The following is a 20,541-nucleotide window of genomic DNA, read 5'->3' as shown; positions in this document are numbered from 1 at the left end:
GTGTGGTCTGCCTGTGCGCCGATTGGGTCCCATGTCTGAGCTGGATGATACACATCAGCGCTGAAATATGCATATTACTGCCGATTACTTCCTTTTTGAGCTGGATATTGTCACATTTCGTTGGATATTGTTTTAATACAGCCAAGCAAACTGTGCCAGATGTTGCAATAGGCTGGATGTTATTTTAATAAAGCTGAGCAAAAAACACCAGATATTGCAATAGACTGGATATTGTGATGATCGATAATTGAGAGATTACTTATGGAAGATATCAGTATTAGCCTCTAGTCCTTAGAAAAATCAACTGTACCTGTACCATAGCCAACCTCAATACAAGGATTCCATGTGAGGAAGTGTGGCATACATTTTTATGGTATGTTATGTTATATCGGAGCCTCTGTGGTACAGTGGTATAGTGTGCATTTCGTACACGGGTGAACCAGGGTTTGCGCCCCTCCAGGGTAATAAACTTTGGGAGTGTTCACCCGGCCACGTACTGCAAGGGGTGCTGTGGTTGAACCAGTGTTGCTTACTATAAGTATGCTTGCACCCAGTCGGCTTGCATGGGCCGATTACACTTGGTTCACAGGTTACACACACATCCAAAGCCACTCCAACACTACAGTTACACTTACAAGCACTTCTCACCCAACATACAATCCCTACCAGACAGCCTAAGCCGCTTGGTAAAGATACATTGACTGTATCGTCCCGACTTCAGTCGGGATAGGCTGGTCCTGCAGTGGATACTCAAACGGCTGATGATGATGATGATGATGATGTTATATCAATATTAGAACAATAGCACTAACGTTTAAGAGTGTCTGTCTATTTGTCTATTTATAGCCAGCTGCTATAATACCATAAGAGGTGACCATTTGAAATTGAGTTAGCTGTTTTTTGGAGAGGGGCATTAACTCTTCGCCAACCCACTTGTTGCTACGGAGGGAACACACGTGGGTTGGTAATGTGGTTACTACCCTATGTTATAAATGGTTTCCTGGCTTACAGGAAGCCAATAGGCTTGTCACTCAATGTAAAGCCACTTGAAAAGGAAAGAAAAGTAATAAAAGGTGACAGGAAGGATGGGAGAAATAGGAAGTGAGGAGGGAAGACAGAAATGGAATGATAAAGGTGAAGGAAGAACTAGGCACCACTACATCAAGTGAGTAGACGACTAAGAAAAGAACAGAACTAAGGAAGTTGGGTTAGAGAATTTCTTAATCTGATGAGAATATTACACTTCACAGCTATACCAGCCATATGCGTCGGATGGTGTACAGTAACCTGGAGCGTGCACAGCTGGGAGGGGTGCCCGGGCTGGTGCCTTTAGTACGAGCGTACCTGGAAGTGGTTATGCCCCCCCATCTGGCAGCCACACTGGAGGACGGTCAGGCCAGTGGGGCACCCGTGTGGCCACTTATCTTCTACTGTATGAGAGCTGGAGGGAACAAGGCTGCATGTCAAGCTGCTGCTGAGAACAGGTGTGTTTTGACTTGGCTTAGGTAATGTGTCATGTTTTAGTAAGTAGGAGTCCTCATATACAGTAATATCTAAAGATATATACAGGCAAGTTACTATGTAATAACAACAACTTGGAGTAAGGTGTCAATGTTGAAGGGGATAAAAAAAAAAAAAACTCACTTGAAGCAACTTATGAAAGTAGCATGAGCAGTTTAACCCCTTAACCGCGGGGCGTCACTTTCATGACGCTCGGGTGTAATGGATCATACCATGGGGCGTCACTTTTGCGATTCTGTGTTATTTTGAATTCGCCCAGGCTTTGAAGTGGTTGCTTGTATCATCTGTCAGTACTGCCAGTGTCTAACAATAGTCAGTGCTGCTATTGTCATCTGTACTCCCATCCATTGTTGACAATTTAGCCATTTCTCCCCGTTCTTGACTCCCCTCCCTACCTCCCCTCCATTACCCTCTCCTCCAGCCTGCCCCAGCTGCGCCACGCTAGGTAAATCTTGCCCAGATTTTTCCACTCATTTCATCCATTGGAATGAGCCCAATGCCTTATTCTCATACAAAATAATATATATAAAGAAGAAAAAAGGTAATTGATAGTGCCATACACCTGGAATTGGCTAATTATCACCTGGCAACACCCCACGTGCACTCGTTCACTAATTTTCCCTGTTTATTTCCTCTTGAAATATGCTCTATGACCTGTTCTCATAATAAAAATATATATAGGAAAGGATGGGAGAAGCCTAAGTGATGTTTACATTCACCTGGAACTTCCTATTTTCCTGCCAGTCATTTCACAGCATATAAATTAGCAGCTGTCACCTCGCTGACGTTGTCAACCCTTGGTGGCCCCATATCCGCCTCGTCATTCAGTTCAGTGTTGTTTCTTGAGATGAAAGCGCGTAGCACTCGTGCCCCTCCATTTCCGCCACTTCTAGAGGGCCTGTGACCTCTACCCCTACTAAACCTCATGTGGGAAGGGGTAAAGGACTAAGTGACTCTGCTGTGGAGCGTGAACTGGCTAATTTATCCATGATAATGATGGACAGTGACTACAATCTTTCTGGTGAATCGTGTGATGAGCCAGTGGAGGAAATGGTGATAAACTACGAGTGCTTCAGTGTCCCAAGTTCATCCTGGCTCCAAGGGAAAGGAACCCTTAGTTACTGGAAGTGACTGTGTATAACGTAGTGTAAATAAAATAGAAATGTAAATAATTACTAATATAAGAATATGAGTACAAATACTTGGAGAAATAACACTGAAAGCTTTGCTCTCTGCGCTGGTTTACTGAACGAGAAAGTTAATGCCTGGAGTGAAAATAAACTACTATTACTGAAGGAAACTTATGGATAAATACTGTATATATATATATATATATATATATATATATATAAGTGTAATAAAGTAATAGGAATGTAAAGTGTGAGTGTGTTCATGAATAATAAATGACAGAATACCAGCGGGGAACGAGCGCAAGTGGGAGGCTCGTACACGCTCGTAATTTTCATTGCTTTCACAGTGTTCTTTTTTTTTTGGTGTATGGATTCCAAACTACTTGAAAATCATAGAATAGTGTTTCTAGTGATAATATCAGGCTGTGGCAGTCATATTATGGGGCGTAGGGAAGTGTAAAGTGGAGACTTCGTTACCCAACTTCAGAAGTCTCCACAAGTCCTACAGTAGTCGACGAAGACTCAACAAACATCCCAGGAGAAAGCTGAAGGTATGTGCCATATGCATATGTAATTATAATATTCTTGGACTAATAACTGATTTTTGGCAAATATTTTTAAAAAGGCAGTCGGAGCATGAATATCCTCACGGGATGCGCAACGAGCACAAAAACATCCCTGCGGTGTAGGGGTTAATGTAAAAAATAAAAATTAATTCTGTCATTTATAATGCCCAATAAATGAGACAGCTTTTAACTGGGGAGTTTCATTGTAAAGTAACTGTATTTTTAACTCCTTCATACTCCCTACTTGTCAAGTGGGTTGGTGGAGAATTAGTGCCCCTCCCTGTAAAACAAATAACTCTAAGTCCTTGGCCATCCTGTGTGTGATTATGGCGTCTGGCAATGAATGAATGATAATGATAAATCTTTCCTAAGTTTGCCTGAGATGGCAGGATAGTTTTATGTTATGTACAACTGCAGACAGAAATTCATGGTACAGGGTAATGTGCCACTAGAGGTCAGGTTAATTGCACACATCTACCCCGTAACTCCCCCTCCTTACCCCAAACCAAAACACTGATTTATTAGGGAGATCGATCGAAGATATGAAGCTTCGCTCACTCTCACGTCATGCTGCATGTAATGTTACTCTTATTTATCTTACCATTAGGTGTATTATCAAGCACATAGATCCATCTTCAGTTCCATGAGAAGTAATTATATTGAAGTGGACAGTGGTAATGGTGGGAGGTGGTTGCTTGGTGTTTTGTGTGGAGTGGCTTTGGGTGGCCTGTAAGGGTAGATAGGTTAGTGATTGGACGCATTTGGTGGGCTGGGTGGGTGGGGAGGGGTCAGTAAGTTAGGTTTGGATAGGATGAGTTTGGTGGATGAGTTAGGTTCGAATGTGTGAGTGGGATGGCGGAGTGAATGGAGTTGGATAAGATGGGTGGTTGGGCATGTGGATGGGTGGGTGGGTTGGTGGGAGGAGTGGGTGGACAGGATGGGTGGGTGGGCAGGATGAGTGAGTTTAGGGAGAGGTGGAAGAGTTGTGTAGGTGGATGCGATGGATGGCATTGTTGGGTGAGCAGGGTGGGTGGGATTCGTGGGTGAGAAGGGTGGGTGGTAGGGGTCGGTGGGCAAGACAGGTTGTTAGGATGTGTGGGCAGAGTGGGTCACCAGGGTGAGTGGGCACAGTAGTAGTAGTAGTAGTAGTTGTTCCTTAGGCAGTCTGGCCGAACAGCCCCGAGTCCCTTAGGAAGGCCATGGCTGAGACCGGGCTATCCCACAGAGCTCTCAAAGAATGTATGTTGTGTTGTTGGCATAGGTGATTGTGTGCAATGCAGTCTTCCATAATGTACTTAATAGTATGGAGTGCTGTGTCACATCCTGGACAGGCACCAGCGACGGAGTCATCCAGCCTCTTCTGGTAGCTTAAAAGGGCTGGATGGTGCCCACATCTCAGCCTGGCCAGGTGGACCCTGTCCTCACAAGGGAGATAGGATTCAGAAGGGTGGATGTCAGGAGGACGTGCATGCAGCTATGTGCTGTCCTCAAGTGACTGAATGGAGTGGTGAGTGACTTGAGTGCGGATATGCTTCTGGAAGCTGTTCTGAGGTGGGCGAAGGGGGAGAGATGACAGTATTTGTGTATGATATCGTGTGCTGGGTGTTGTTTTGATGTTCCTTGGTGTGGGTGGATGTGCTGCCATGTAATGTAGTGGATGTTGTGGGTTTGTGGAGGCTGCAGCAAGAATCTGGGTGCCTCTCATGTCTAGGTGATCCTTGACTTTGAGGACTTTGGTTTCTTGATGTAAGTGGTCTATGGGTGCAGCAGCTGTGCAGTCTGTGACCATTTTCAGGGTCCTGTTCTGTATGGTCTTCCGAGTGCCGCAGTGTGTTTTGGTGAGTTTAGGAGCCCAGGCAGGGCCTGCACAATTCATCACTGAACGCATGTATTGTTTGTACACTGTGGTGGTGGTTTTTTTGCTGTGTCCAAATGTTGTATGGGCAAGCGACCTCAAGGCATCGAGTCTTGGTGTTATTTTATGTTTAAAGTTTGTGATGTGTTGTTTAAATGACACTGATGTATTGTACGCTACACCAAGGATCCTGGGTGCGTGTGTGTGTGGTAGGGGAGCGCTGTTCATGGTGAGGTGTGGGATGCGACTGCGTTCCGCTGTCCAGCCTGTGAGAAGGTCACTGTAGATTTGGCTGGGGCTACCTTGAGCCTGTTTGTTGTGAACCATTTGTGTAGTGTGCCGAGGCAAGGTTGGAGAATGTGTGCAGCTGTGTTTGCGTTCTGGTGTGCACATGTAAGTGTTATATCATTTGCATAGGAAGCCATGCGCATCTGCGGTGTGTTGGGTGTGGGTATGTCGTGCATGTATAGATTAACCCCTACACCGCGGGCATGTTTACCGATGTTTTGCGTGTGCCGCGGGGTTATTCGGGCTCCGACAGACTCTCAAAAAATATTTGCCAAAAATCAGTTATTAGTCCTAGAATATTAAAATTATATATGCTTATGGTACATACCTTCAGCTTTTTCCTGGAATGTTTGTTGAGCCTTCGTCAGTTACCGTAGGACTTGTGGAGACCTCTGAAGTTGGGTAACGAAGTCTCCCCTTTACACGTCCCGACAACCCGTAATATGATTACCACAGCCAGATATTAACACTATAAACACTACTCTATGATTTTCAAGTAGTTTGGGATCCATACTCCAAAAAAAAAACCACTGTGAAAGCAATGAAAATTATGAGCGCGTCTGACCGCCGCACTTGCGCTAGTTCGCTCTTGGTACTCTGTCATTTATTATTCTTAAAACCCCTCACACTTTATATTTCTATTACTATATAACACTTATATATATCTACAGTCTTTATCCATAAGTTTCCTTCAGTAGTATTAGTTTATTGTCACTGTAGGGATTCAATTTCTTTCAGTAAGATACATAGCATTCACTTTCTCGTCCTGTATACTAGCATTGAGAGTGAATGTCACTTTCACCTTCACTCTTATAACTCATAGTATTCAGACATGCTAGAGTGAAACTTTCACTTTCATTACTCCTAGGGTATATACTCGTATTCTTATACTACTACTCATTTACATTTCTATTTACGTTCTCTATTTTATTTATGTTATTTACATTTCTATTTTATTTACACTGTTTTATGCACTGTCACTTGAAGTAACTTATAAAACTATTTTCCATTGTTCATGTATATTTACATTCATTACTTTCACTTGCTGTTTACATATTATTTACACATTATTTACAATTCCACTTGCACTGTTTTACTCAATAGAAAGATCGTAGTCACTCTTTTATCAATTGTCAGCCCTTTACCTCTTTCCACACGAGGTTTAGTAGGGGGTAAAGGTCACAGGGCCCTTTGCATGGGGTTGAAAAAGGCCCTGAAGTCAGCAAGAGGAACAGACATACCTCTTCTTCAGAAGATGAGAGAGAACTGATAAGGGAGGGCCGGCCCGGGTAGAGGCCTACTTAGGGGATAGTCAGTACTACCAACGTAGCTCTTGAAACAGCTATGTATTTCACTGAAATGATTGGCAGGAAATCTAGACAATACATTATAAATTAGGTAGTTCCAGGTGAATGTAAATATCACTTAGGCTTCTCCCTTCCCTCCTTATATGTATATTTATTACGAAAATAGATTATATGGCATATTTCAAGGGGAAAAAAACAGCAAAAATTAGCGAACGAGTGCACGTGAGGTGTTGTCAGGTGATAATTAGCCAATTCCAGGTGTATGGCACTCTCACTTACCTTATTTCTTTCTTTTTTTTTTCATTCATTCATTGCCAGACGCCATGTATCCCAAACGGGGTGGCCAACGGCTTAGAGTTAATTGTTTTACAGGGAGGGGCACTAATCCTCCACCAACCCCACTTGACACGTAGGGATGCCAACAGCATCTGGTGTTCCCAGGCGGCCACCCATCCAAGTACTAACCAGACCCAACGTTGCTTAACTTCGCTGATCGGACAGGAAGTGGTGTACTCAACGTGGTATGGCCATTAAAGATAATGCCGTCAGGTGAGAGTCAAACTCACGACCTTGAGATTATTCTCATGCGCTACCAACTGCGCTACCGAGGTATAAGAATAGGGCATAGGGCTTATTTCAATGGATGAAATCAGTGAAAAATTCCAGGGAAGATTTACTTAGCGTAGCACGGCCGGGCAGGCGAGAGGATAGGGTAATGGAGGGAGGGTAGGGAGGGGAGTCAAGAACGGGGAGAAATGGCTAAATTGTCAACAATGGATGGGAGTACAGATGAGATTAGGAGTGCTGACTAGTGTTGGACATTGGCAGTACTGATAGATGATACAAGTCCCCACTTGGAAGCCCGGGTGAATTCAAAATAACACAGAATCACAAAAGCGGTATGATCCCTTGCTCCCACGCGTCACGAAAGTGACGCCCCGCGGTTAAGGGGTTAAAGAGTGAGGAGAAAACAGATCCTTGGGGGATGCCATTTGTGAAGTTTCTGATGTTAGAAGACTGACCGGCAAAGGTTACGTGTACACATCTGCCCACTAAGTAGCTTGCCAACCATCTTCTTGTGTTATAGTGCATGTTTGTGTTGAGTACAGTATTTTGTTTCTGAGGTTGTGGCAGGGGATGGCATCAAAAGCTTTGTTGATGTCTAGTGTGACCAGGAGTGTTCTGTGTGGTGGCCCAGCTGAATTCATGCCATCGAAAACTTTCTGTGTAAGGTCTGCAAGAAGGGTGTTTGTGGAGTGCAGTGGCCCAAATCCGTGTTGTGATTGGGCTAGGGGAATGTGAGGTGTGACCAGTTGCAGCACCAGCCGCTCAGCAACCCCAGAGGGGGTGCAGAGGAATGTGATGAGGCAGTGTGAGGAAGGCAACATGGAGTCCTTGTTGGGTTCATGGATAGTTGACAGTGCCATGTTTCCAGATGTTGGGCACCATGCTGTGTGAGCAGCTGCAGCTTGATATGCTGGTGAGTGCTTGCGTGCCCCGCGGTCCAAGGTGTCCAAGTTGGGCACGATTGGTCTCCAGGGTGGCTGAGACGATTGTGTGGTCTGGATGCACTGGGTGGGTAGTTGGGTTGGGTGGCTGGATGGGTTCAGGGTGGAGAAGTGAATGAGTGAATGTGCTGGTTGGCATTGTTCGGTGAGTTTCGTGGGTGGCATTTGTAGGTTAGCAGGGTGAATTTGCAGGGACTGGTTGGCTGGGCAGGTTGCCCAGGTGGCTGGATAGGGTAAGTGGCTGGGATGAGGTCGGTGGTTTGTGTTGGATGGGTTGAGTGGGTAGCTGGATGAGTATGTGGGGGGATATGTGGCTGTCCAGATGACAAGGCAGGAGAGGGACTTATGTGGCCATATAACTTGTCATTGTTACTTGGATTTTAGTCTATTGCTTAGAACACGTTGGATAAATATTTGGAGACCAAACTCTGTACATTAGGGTCACTGTATTGAAATCTGCTAAAACTTCTATATAGCACAAAACTGTATATTTGAATCTGTTTTCAGTTCAACATCAGTGGTGGAGGTGGTGGGGGCACTGGAACAGTACCACCGCAGTGACACCACCCGCCTCCCACCTGACACAGAGAAGAAACTCAGGATGGCATACAAGAGATCAATAAAGAACTCCCCAGATCCCTTCAAGGTGAGTCCTTCTCTCTGATGTAGGACAAGTTGTAAGCAACCATTTCATTTAAAATCATGAGAGTGGTTATTCAAGATTTGTATCATTCATTATGAAGGTCCTGCAGTGAATGTAATTTTTAGCACATATTGAATCTGTGCAGGAAGTGGAATTGTGACTCTCTCTCAATAAATGTAGCCAGGAACATCTGTAACATAGGACAGTTTGATGTCATGCGTGGCTAGAGCTGAGTGTAACATTACTGTACTTCCGTCAAGTAGGTGGCATGACTGTGTGTGTGCGTGTGTGTGTGTGTGTGTGTGTGTGTGTGTGTGTGTGTGTGTGTGTGTGTGAGAGAGAGAGAGAGAGAGAGAGAAAGAGAGGGGGGGAAGGGAAAGTATATGAGGAGGATGGGAAAGCTGATTGTAGAGGGGAGAGAAGGAGGGAGGGAAAGTATATGAGGAGGATGGGAAAGCTGATTGTAGAGATGCTTCTAGGTAAAACTCCTGTTTCTCTGTTCCCCAGGACAAGCTTCTGATCATTCCCCTTTGCTGACTTTTATCATAGTATCACAAACACAGAGAGTAGGCTGACATACTCTCTTAGACACACTTCTCTAACTGTCTGCTGTTCACGTCATTTTACTGTATGCACTTTACACATCACACATCATACGCTAGTAGAACCCAGGGATTGGCGGGCATACAACTAGATAACTGTCCACCTGCTACCTAGTGGCATACTTGGGGGATGTGGGGGGTGGGGGTGGGGGCTTCTTCAGTGTACCCCCATCTGGGCTTGGGTTTGTGCAGGTAGGGCCTGAGGTCCATGTCCACCATTTATTTATTCCAACTCTGGAATAGGGGCAGCTAGAGATTGAGGAGCAAGGAGAGCCAGCATTAGGTGACCAATACGGGTGCATGCAAACATGTTGGAGCATTTAAGCGAATGAACAAACGATGTTTATTTTTGCATGTTTTGTGTGACACATTTATCTTACAGTAAAGCACAGATTTGTGTATTGGCAAGGTGTTATGGTATCATTGGTAGAGATATAGGAGAAAAAATGAAGCATGGATTGAGTGGCCAGTAGCAAATAGTCCCTCATAAATGTTTTCCAGTACTGTACATAATTAATGTGGTTTTGATTATCATAGTCACCACTTTGGCAAAGGTTGGTGTGTTAACTGAGGGTCCCCTGTTTTTATACTATACCCAAAGTTCTCATTTGGGCTTTCATTTTATTTTAAGACAATAAGTTGTGTATTTGACACACACGAAAGTGTTGCCCCTCTCCCTTTTTTTTTTTTTTTTTAAATCCTGAAATGTTGGGCTTTAGTCAGAGTAAAATAGAGAAGCCATTGCCTGAGGTTAAAGGGATATTTTAGGTAATCTTTTTAACAGCTGTCTGGAATTAGTTTCTTAGCCCTAAAATTTCATTTTTCATACTGGTAACGAAAACCTTATGATAGTAAGAATAAACCAGGTAAGTTTTCCTCTGAAGGTTTAGGGATAACATGAATGTTGATGGAATGGTTCTGTCCCATAGGTGTTGCAAGAATGCCTTATTTAAAAAAAAAGTATGGATTGCTTATGCCTATGAGGCAAAACTGAGAAATTTATTGGCATGAAGGATGAATAATGGTATAGTATTACTCAGGGTTGGCATTGATTAAATCAAATTGATTTAATCATATGATTTAATAATTGATTTTTTTTTTTTTTTTTTTTTTTTTTTTTTTTTTAAAAAGATTTTTTTTTTTTTTTTTTTTTAAATCTAATAGTTAACAAAAATAAAATCTGAAGGTTTATAAAAGTTGTGTATAACTTTGTGTTGACTTTCATTTATTCAGATACTTAAGTATTAAGTTAGCAGATTTTGGAGATTGGTGCCATTAGGAATTGCTATATTGTATGACAGAAAAAATATTTTTACATTTGTGTAACTAAGTATTGAAATTTTTTGTACATCTGAAATAATGAGCCATAAATCAAAAGCTAAAGCCATAAGACTAGGTAGGCTATGCTTGGTCACTTAAGGCCATGTCATAATAATATCGGCTAAAGATTTTTCTGTAGTAATATAATCAGCTTTGGAAGATGCTGTCTTGATTACCACTGGCAACTCAGCCTTAACCAGTATTGTACAGCAGGTATGTATCTGGATTCTGGGCAGTGGCTTTCAGCCTGAACCATCAGTGGATAGACAGGACGTGAATTTAACAGTATTCAGTGTACTGCTTTGAAATATTAGCTGTAAAATAAACAAAAAAATTAAATAAATAAAAAAATCAAATAAATGAAATGTAAAAAATTCATTGTTTTTTATTTTTTTATTATTTTGAAAAAAAAAAAAAAAAAAAAAAAAATCACCAACCCTGGTATTACGTATATCACAGGGCATGATTGATTTACATACTTTTCCATTTCGTTTCATAGCTTCTCAATCCCACCTACTAGATAGGAATATAATGAAAGAATTCTTTAAGTCTTTGCTGTACTGTACTGCATCATAGGGTGTTTAACTGTTCATGCACTGTGCTTATATTAATGCTGACACCTTCCCCTGAATTCTCAGAGGGCAGTGTACTGTATCCTGAGCCGCTGTGACCCTCATGATGACCACCCCGATATTGCCACAACCACTGATGACTACCTCTGGATCAAGCTCTGTATGGTAAGATTTGTAGTATCTTGAAATCATCTAATGTTAGCATGCCATTACTGTCTCAGATATAACTGGAAGACCTTTAATTGTGTCATGCCTGAGAGATGATTAGGCTGTTCATATACCTTTAAATATACAGGACTGTGATCACCTGGCATAAAACTTTTACACCTTTAAGAGGTTATTATGGCCCTGACTTTCCAACAGGGATTAGAGAAGAGCATAAGTTAGTGGGAAAAGTTCTACATCAGTGCAGCACTGACCCCGTCAGTACAGTATATAAATAAATAAATAAAATATATATATATCTATCTATCTATCTATAGCACGACGCCCTAATCCCGCAAAGGGTGGCTGCAGACAAAACACTTCCAAGTCGCTCTATCATCCACCATTTGACTACCCTCCCCCCAACTCACCCCCCCCTCCCTCATGTACACACGGCAAAAAAACTATCGTCACAGGGGGGTCCGATGTGTTTCATACTGAACAACCTGGCTGTCTCGCTAGGGTTGGTAAGGCTGACAGTGGGTGAGTTGCCAAATAGGATGAGGTAGAAATATGCATGGGAGAAGCAATGGATATAGCTTATAATAAATATGCAACAAACACACGCAGGGATACCAATGGAGGAGGCTGTTATCAAAAACCTTCATTCGTGTGTCATTTTATATCGCGCAAAAGGTGTAACGATAGTTTTTTTGTTGTGTGTACCTCTCATCTCCATCCCTCCACCTCATCCTCGGTCTACCCCTCCCTCTCCCTCCCTCCACCTCACCAACATACACCCTCTTAGTCAGTCTTTCATTCTCCATTCTCTCCACATGTCCAAACTACCTCAGTGTATTTCTCCTAATCTTCTCAACCACATCCACATCCACCCCACAACGTTCCTTCACTTCTTCATTCGTCAACCTGTCCCTCCATGTCACTCCACATGCTCCTCTCAAGTAACTCATTTCCACTGCTCTCACTCTTGACTTTTTCCCCTCTTGCAAGGTCCACGCCTCACTTCCATATGTCAGGGTAGGGATCACAATACTATCATGCATTGACTTCTTAACTTCCATACTCACCTCCCTATTTCAAAACACTGCTTTCAGTGAACCAACAACCTTCCTTCCCTGCTGTACCCTTTCACGCACTTCATCCCCCAAAGTTCCATCCTCGCTCATCACACTACCCAAGTACTTGAATGCACTCACACTCTCCATATCCTCACCATCCAACCTCACAGTACATTCTGTGACTTCAGTCCTCTCAAACACCATAACTTTACTTTTGTTTACATTAACTTTCAGCTTCCTCCTCCTACACACTGTCCCAAATTCATTCACCAAACCTTGCAACTCCCATTCATCTTCACTCAACAATACTGTATCATCAGCAAACGGCAACACCGGAATCTTCCAAATCTCACCCTCATTCATTAGAGCCACCCCCCCATCCACTGCCCTACCCTGCACCTCCTTTACAACCCCATCCATGTATATATTAAACAGCCATGGAGACATCACACAACCCTGTTTCAGTCACACATTGAGATCAAAGAACTCACTTAGCTCACCATCCACTCGCACCGTAGCCCTAGCTCCTTCGTACATACTCTTCACAGCATTCAACAATTTCCCATCCACTCCATATATTCGTAATACCTTCCACATACCTTGCCTATCTATTCTGTCATAAGCTTTCTCCAAGTCTATGAAGGCAGCATACACTTTCTTTCCCTTCTCTAGATACTTCTCCACTAAACATCTTAGAACAAATATCTGATCTACAGACCCTTTTCCCTTCCTAAATCCCCCTTGTTCTTCTCCAACTAGCTCCTCTGTCATATGCCTAACCCTATCAATGAGTATTCTACCATATATTTTACCAGTTACACTTAGAAGGCAAATATCCCTATGGTTACCACATAGTTCTCTCTCCCCTTTTCCTTTATATAAAGGAACAGTTATACCTGACTTTCAGTCCTCTGGAACCCTTTCCTCTTCCCAAGCCAATCTACACAACTTCCATATCCACTCCACAACAATCTCACCCCCATACCTCAGCATTTCACCACACACTCCATCAATTCCTGGGGCCTTTCCCAACTTGATCTTCTTCATTGTGTCCACTACTTCTGTCCTACTGATCTCTTCCTCCCTCCTCTCATCTCCTCTTCTCCCAGCCATTCCCCAACCACTTATACTTGCACTGCTCTCACTCTCTACATTCAACAAATCCTCAAAGTGCTCCTTCCATCTCCTCAATTTCTCTCTCTCTTCTCCACCAACAATCTATTATTCCTATCTTTCACCCCCCTACTATTTCCCCTTTCACACTGCCTGACTTTCTTTACCTCCTTCCAAAACAAATTCTTACTCTCCCTCCATTTCACACTCAGATTCCTCCCAAACTCTTCGTCCACTTTCTTCATACTCTCCTTCACCAGTCTCTTCACCTCCCTTCTCCTACTTACATATACCTCTCACTTCTCTCTCTCATCTTCTCCCCTACCTCTACTTGCTAACCATTCACTATATGCCTTCTTCTTTTGTTCCGCAGCTTGTTTCACCTCCATTCCACCTTGCTGTCCTTTGCACACCCTTGCATCTCTTCCTCACTCCACAAACCACCTCACACGCTGCACCTATCTCTTCCGTAAATATCTTATGTACGTCTTCCACCTCTTCCATCTGCTCTAGCTCATACCTTCCCAATCTTTCTTCCACTATGCTCCTATACTCTGCCATTTTCTCACTATCTTGCAAACTCTCCACTCTTCTCACAGGAGCTGTTTCCTCCTGTCTTCCCCTTCGTCTCCTCAACCATTTTCTTTGCAGCTTTACCTTGGCCATCACTAAGTGATGGTCCGAGACTCCATTCCCCACCCTTTCCACACTCTTGCATCCAACACTTGTGTTGTCATTCGCTCATCCACACACACGTAGTCTATCATTGTCTTTCGTTCAACAAGTTCACCATCCATCCTCTTCATTACACTCCATGTATACCGGTGGATCATCTTATGTCGAAAGTAGGTGTTGGCTATTGCCAACCCCTTACCAGCACAGATGTCCACCAAAGCACTACCATTCCCATCTATGTCAGCTGGCACACCCCACTGACCAACCACTCCAGCCACTCGTACATTCCCAACTTTGCCATTCGTGTCTCCAATCAAAAGCACTCTCTCGCTCCTCTCAAATTTGTCCATACATACATATATATATATATATATATATATATATATCTATCTATCTATCTATATATATATATCTATATCTATATCTATCTATCTATCTATATATATATATATATATATATATATATATATATATATATAATATATATGGTGGACTGAAGAGGTGAGACAGGTTGTGGCACAAAAGAAGAAAGCATACAATGAATGGATGAGAAATAGGGCCGTGGAAGAAGTTGAGAGGCGGAAGAGAGAGTTATATGTAGAAAGAGAGAGGTGAAAAGATTAGTAAGAGAGAGTAAGAAGAGAGTGGATGAGGAATTTGGAATGAATTTGAGTGTAAAGTGGAGGGACTGTAAGAAAATGTTCTGGAAAGAGGTGAAAAGAGTAAGACAGGGTGGAAGTGAAGTTAGCAGGGGAGTGAAAGATAAAAATGGTAGATTACTAGTGGAGCAGGGAGAAAAAGTGAGGAGATGGAGAGAACACTTTAAGGAATTGTTGAGCATAGAGGATGGAAGTAATGCAAGTATAAGTGGCTGGGGAATGGCTGGAAGAAGGAGGGAGGTGAGAAGACAGGAAGAAATCAGTAGGATAGAAGTTGTGGAAGCAATGAAGAAAGTTTAATCGGGGAAAGCCCCAGGAATTGATGGAGTGTGTGGTGAAATGCTGAAGCATGGGGGAGAGATAGTAGTAGGATGGATGTGGAAGATGTGCAGATTGGCCTGGGAGGAAGGTAGAGTCCCAGAGGATTGGAAGTCAGGTATAATTATTCCCTTGTACAAAGGAAAAGGGGAAAAAGAAGTGTGTGGTAATCATAGGGGCATTTGTCTTCTTAGTATAATAGGAAAAGTGTATGGTAGGATACTTATTGACAGAGTTAGAGAAAGAACAGAGAAATTAGTTGGAGAAGAACAGGGAGGCTTTAGGAAGGGAAGAGGTTGTGTAGATCAGATATTCATTCTTAGATCTTTAGTTGTAAAGTTTCTAGAGAAGGGAAAGAAGTTGTATGCGGCTTTCATGGATTTGGAGAAAGCATATGACAGGGTGGATAGACAAGGATTGTGGAAAGTGTTAAGAATATACTGTATGGAGTAGATGGGAAGTTGCTGAATGCTGTGAAGAGTATGTACGATGGTGCAAAGGCTGCAGTGCGTGTGGATGGTGAACTAAGTGAATTTTTCTCTTTGAAGGTTGGGTTGAAACAGGGATGTGTCATGTCTCCATGGTTGTTCAATCTGTACATGGATGGGGTAATAAAAGAGGTACAAGGTAGGGTAGTGGATGTTGGAGTGGCCCTGGTGAGAGAGGATAGTGTTTGGAAACTCCCTGTACTGTTGTTTGCAGATGATTTTTGTTGTTGAGTGAGGACGAAGAGGAGCTGCAAGGCTTGGTGGATGAGTTTGGGAGAGTGAGTAAGAAACGGAATCTAAAGGTGAATGTAGGGAAGAGTAAAGTGATGGTCTTTGAGAGAGGTGAAGTCAGTGAATGGACAGCGAGGTTGGATGGTGAGGAATTGGAAAATGTGAGTACGTTTAAGTACTTGGGTAGTGTGATGAGTAAGGATGGAGGTTTGGAGGGTGAAGTGCTTGAAACGGTACAGCAGGGAAGAAAGGTTGCTGGTTCTTTGAAAGCAGTGATAAGAAACAGGGAAGTGAGCATGGAAGTGAAAAAGTTACTACATGACAGTATTGTGATACCAACTCTTAACTTATGGAAGTGAAGCTTGGACGTTGTTGGAAGGACACAAGTCAAGAGTGAGAGCAGTGGAAATGAGTTATTTAAGAGGAGGCTGTGGAGTCACATGGAGAGACAGGCTGACGAATGAGGATATAAAGGAGCGTTGTGGTGTGGATGTGGATGTGATAGGAAGCGTTATGAGGAACACAGTGCGGTGGTTTGGCCATGTGGAGAGGTTGGAGGGTGAAAGACTGACGAAGAGAGTGAGGTGGAGGGGAGAAGAGGGAGGGGGAGGCTGAGGATGAGATGGAGGGATGGGGTGGAGAGGTATATGAGAGAGGAGGGTGTGAGTTGGGAGCAGGGCAGTGAAATGGTGGGGGACAGGGCGACTTGGAGGCGATTTGTTTGTGGCCACCCCAAACGGGATTGAGGCGTCTGGGAATAGATATATATATATATATTCATATACAGTACAAGCCCAGTTAGCCAGGCGGCTTGGAGAATTCACCTTCCCGGTTACAGATTTTTCCCGTAGTTCTGATATTCAAATCTGTACAAAGGCGATCATTATCACAGCAGTAAATACAGTTCAGGTACTCACCACTCACATCAAGGGGCACACTAAGAGATTCCACCTGAAAAATTGCCTCGTAAACACACACCATGGTCATAATGCACATGCGTGCAGTGCCTTGCAGTACCGGTACTGCAAAATGCACAAGTCCATTCTGTTAACTACCGAATAATTTCTTGTATGTACTGTACTCTTGTGGAAAACTAAAGAATTAAAATTTATCACGACACCTGTGCCCCCACATCAGCTTTGTTTACGATCCCGGCCCCAACTGACCACCATTCCGCCACTGTTTTGCACCATTCTGTTAACTACCGAAGTATTCGTTGTATGTACTGTACTCATAAAAGTGGAAAAATAAAGAAATAAAATCTTGAACATTTATTGGTGAACTGATGTTAAGACTGCACTGTAGAATTAACACACCTGTGCCCCCACAAAAGCTTTGTTTACGGTCCCGGCCCCGACTGACCTCCATCATTCCACCCTTCACCTGCCACCAATCAGCTGTTTTGTACAAAATAAAATACATGATGTACTTATGAAGTGCAGGCATATATATATTTTTTTCTTCCAACAAAGTAAACCTTCATTCCTATTAACATTTTTTTTTTTCATCTCTGCCAGCACACATGCGTTCTAAGATGAATTTATGTGGTGCAAGTTAGAGTCGGTCCGTTAGGAAGAAAAACACCGGCGTTTGCTGATTTGCTCTCTCCCGAGATGTCTGGCTTACAAATTCCATGCCTGTCTTTGAAACGATTTAACCATCCAACACTGAAATCACATTTGACTTCTGTATTCATTTTATTGTGAAACTCTCTTGCTTTTTCTTGGATAAGAGGACCAGAAATAGGTGCTCCCCTAGATCTTTCTAAGCAAAACCACTCGAACGATGAAGAGTATGCCTTTTTTCAATGGACTTACTTGTCTCGCTTTTCATGAAAAATTCATTGAGCTTGGATGCTTGGGTCTTGATATAAATCATTGGATTTCCTACATTATATTCGGTCATCAGTGTTTTATAATGTTTGCCTTTTTCAAGTCTATTGCGTATGTCCAGCTTCTGTTTTAAGGTAGGCACGACACGCTTACGTTTAGTTTGCTCTTTAGGCATTTTGGAATGTTGAATTTACCGTCCATCAGAGCAACACAACAGCAAGAGAGCTTGTTTACTGTCTGGTGGTAAAAAGCAGACTGATGATTTGTGGAAATTGTGGAGGATGACTGAATTCAAGTAGGGGAAAGAGGGAGGAGGAGGGCTGGTTAAGAGGATTTACTAGAGATTTACATTAGCCAGAAATGCCCTCACCTCGCTTAGTACGACTTCACCCAGCCTCGCGTGACACGATAAAACGGCGGTTTGGCGGTCCATTCAAAATGGCGCACAGTTATAACTTACTGACATTTTTACCAGCCCTTGAATTTTCCCGTTTTTCTGAATATTCCGTTTGTCTGGATACCGGATAGCAGGGATTGTACTGTATATATATATATATATATATATATTTGCTGGAGTGGCCGTAATGAGCAAGGGCAGTATTTGGAAACTCCCTGTACTGTTGTTTGCAGATGATACTGTGTTGTTAACTGAAGACGAAGGGGAGCTGCAAGGCTTGGTGGATGAGTTTGGGAGAGTATATAAGAAGTGGAATCTAAAGGTGAATGTAGGGAAGAATAAAATTATGGTCTTTGAGTGAAGTGAAGACAGTGAAGATACAGTAAGGTTGGATGAAGAGGAAATGGAAAATGTGAGTGCATTTAAGTACTTGGGTAGTGTGATGAGAAAGGATGGAAGTTTAGAGGGTGAAGTGCTTGAAAGGATACACAAAGGAAGCAAGGTTGCTGGTTCCTTGAAAGCAGTAATAAGAAACAGGGAAGTGAGCATGTAAGTGAAAGAGTTACTGCATGACAGTATTGTGATACCAACTCCAATGTATGGAAGTGAAGCTTGGACCTTGTTGAAAGGACAGAAGTCAAGAGTGAGAGCAGTGGAAATGAGCTATTTGAGAGGAGCATGTGGAGTCACATGGAGAGACAGACTGACAAATGAGGAAGTGAAGGAGCATTGTGGTGTGGATGTGGATGTGATAGAAAGCATTAGGAGAAACACACTGAGGTGGTTTGGCCATGTGGAGAGGATGGAGAGTGAGAGACTGATGAGGAGAGTGTATGTGAGTGAGCTGGAGGGGGGGAGAGGGAGGGGGAGGCCAAGGATGAGAGAAGGATGCGAAGGAGGGATGGAGTGGAGAGGTATATGAGAGAGAGGGGTGTGAGCTGGGAGCAGGGCAGTGAAATGGCAAGGGACTGAGTGACATAGAGGTGATTATATATATATATATATATATATATATATATATATATATATGTCTTATTAACCAGATGCAAAACAGACATATGACCATGGCATTTGAGGGATTTAAAAAACAAATATGGACTTAGGGTGAAAGTTACTTTCAGTACTAGAAAACCTTACACTCTCTTTCCATCAAAAATAGACCCTTGCCATACATGTGGCTGACTTTTGTTGCCGCAGCTAGCTTGAGTGCTCTTTGTTTTCCTATCTCACTTGCCTTCTCCTTCATCACGTCTCTTCCTCTCTCATTTCTACTTTCCTGTCTCCTCTTCCTTTTCTCATTCTTTTTCTTCTTGTCTTCACTCCACATTCTTTCCTTTCCTCATTCTGTTGCTTCTCTCCCTCTCAACTGTCTGTTGTACACTTTTTTTTTTCCCCCCTCCTGTTACTTCTAAAGGAAAGATTAATAGAAAATGGATAAACATGGAAGAGACAGTGTAACTGAAAATCATACTCCCATTTTGACTGTATTATAAACTATTTTTTTTCTCATGTTCATTCAAGATCTTTGTTTTTCACTTATGTGCAGGTTGACTGTGATGCATCTCCATCTGCATCCACTTCATCTGTGAGCAGTGTACAGCAGGACACTCTTTCCCTTACCCAGCTGCAGCACCTGCTTTATGAGCAATATGGTAAGAAGGAAAAACAGTGTTGAGCTGGATAGTGAGGTACTGGTAGTAGTGTTGTTGACAGAGAGAGGGAGGGAAAAGAGAAATTAGTATGGTATCTCAAAGACCTTGCAGTACAGTTACATACTGAAGAGATATTTCCTGTTGCATGGGAATGCATATCCAGTTCACACTCATTCTAGTGTGAATAAGATCCTTTTGATATTTCTTTTAAACTGCTCTACAGTAGTGCTACAGTATTAATGAGAGAGAGAGAGTTAATATATTGGTCATCTTTAATATATTGTTTTTGTTGTTCACAGGAGAATCCCACTTCAATGCCTGGAACCAGCCACTTTTGTATACCTCTGTGAGTATGTGACTGTTTCCACAATAAGTGAGTGAAATTAAGTGTACCTTTGCAGTGCTTCTATATTTTTACATTTTATGTCATAATTATTTAACATGTGTTGTCACAACTTGTATCAAAATTTCACTAATATATTTGAGTTGCATCTTGATAATAGGATAGTAAATTTTACACAATGAACATTAACCGATTCTGATTTCTTGATCATAGCAGTGGCAAGATGGAATATTCCAGATGACATGAAGATAGTACACAATGGGTGATTGAGGACAGCAAAATCTTATCTTATTTTTGA

At 42.6% G+C, this 20,541-nt stretch overlaps 1 protein-coding gene and 1 non-coding gene across 2 annotated transcripts in view; one reads left to right on the top strand and one right to left on the bottom strand.

The window, feature by feature from the left end:
- LOC145417423 (nuclear pore complex protein Nup93-like) overlaps positions 1–20,541 on the top strand; it is a 585,659-nt gene that overhangs the window by 477,850 nt on the left and 87,268 nt on the right. Inside the window, exons 6-10 of the mRNA XM_080286106.1 lie at positions 1,251–1,484; positions 8,683–8,821; positions 11,379–11,477; positions 19,795–19,900; positions 20,200–20,246. Of these exons, the coding sequence (XP_080142232.1) occupies positions 1,251–1,484; positions 8,683–8,821; positions 11,379–11,477; positions 19,795–19,900; positions 20,200–20,246 (625 nt within the window). The remainder of the gene's footprint in view (positions 1–1,250; positions 1,485–8,682; positions 8,822–11,378; positions 11,478–19,794; positions 19,901–20,199; positions 20,247–20,541) is intronic.
- LOC145417611 (5S ribosomal RNA) lies at positions 7,084–7,202 on the bottom strand. Its single transcript, XR_013900516.1, has one exon. It is a non-coding gene; the product is annotated as a 5S ribosomal RNA (ribosomal RNA).

This window comes from Coenobita brevimanus, chromosome 110 (genome assembly GCF_032717465.1).
Source record: "Coenobita brevimanus isolate Jiangsu-jjx chromosome 110, ASM3271746v2, whole genome shotgun sequence".
NCBI lineage: Eukaryota > Metazoa > Arthropoda > Malacostraca > Decapoda > Coenobitidae > Coenobita > Coenobita brevimanus.
Note: the sequence above shows the minus strand (reverse complement) of the source record. Positions and strands in the feature narration are given on the sequence as shown.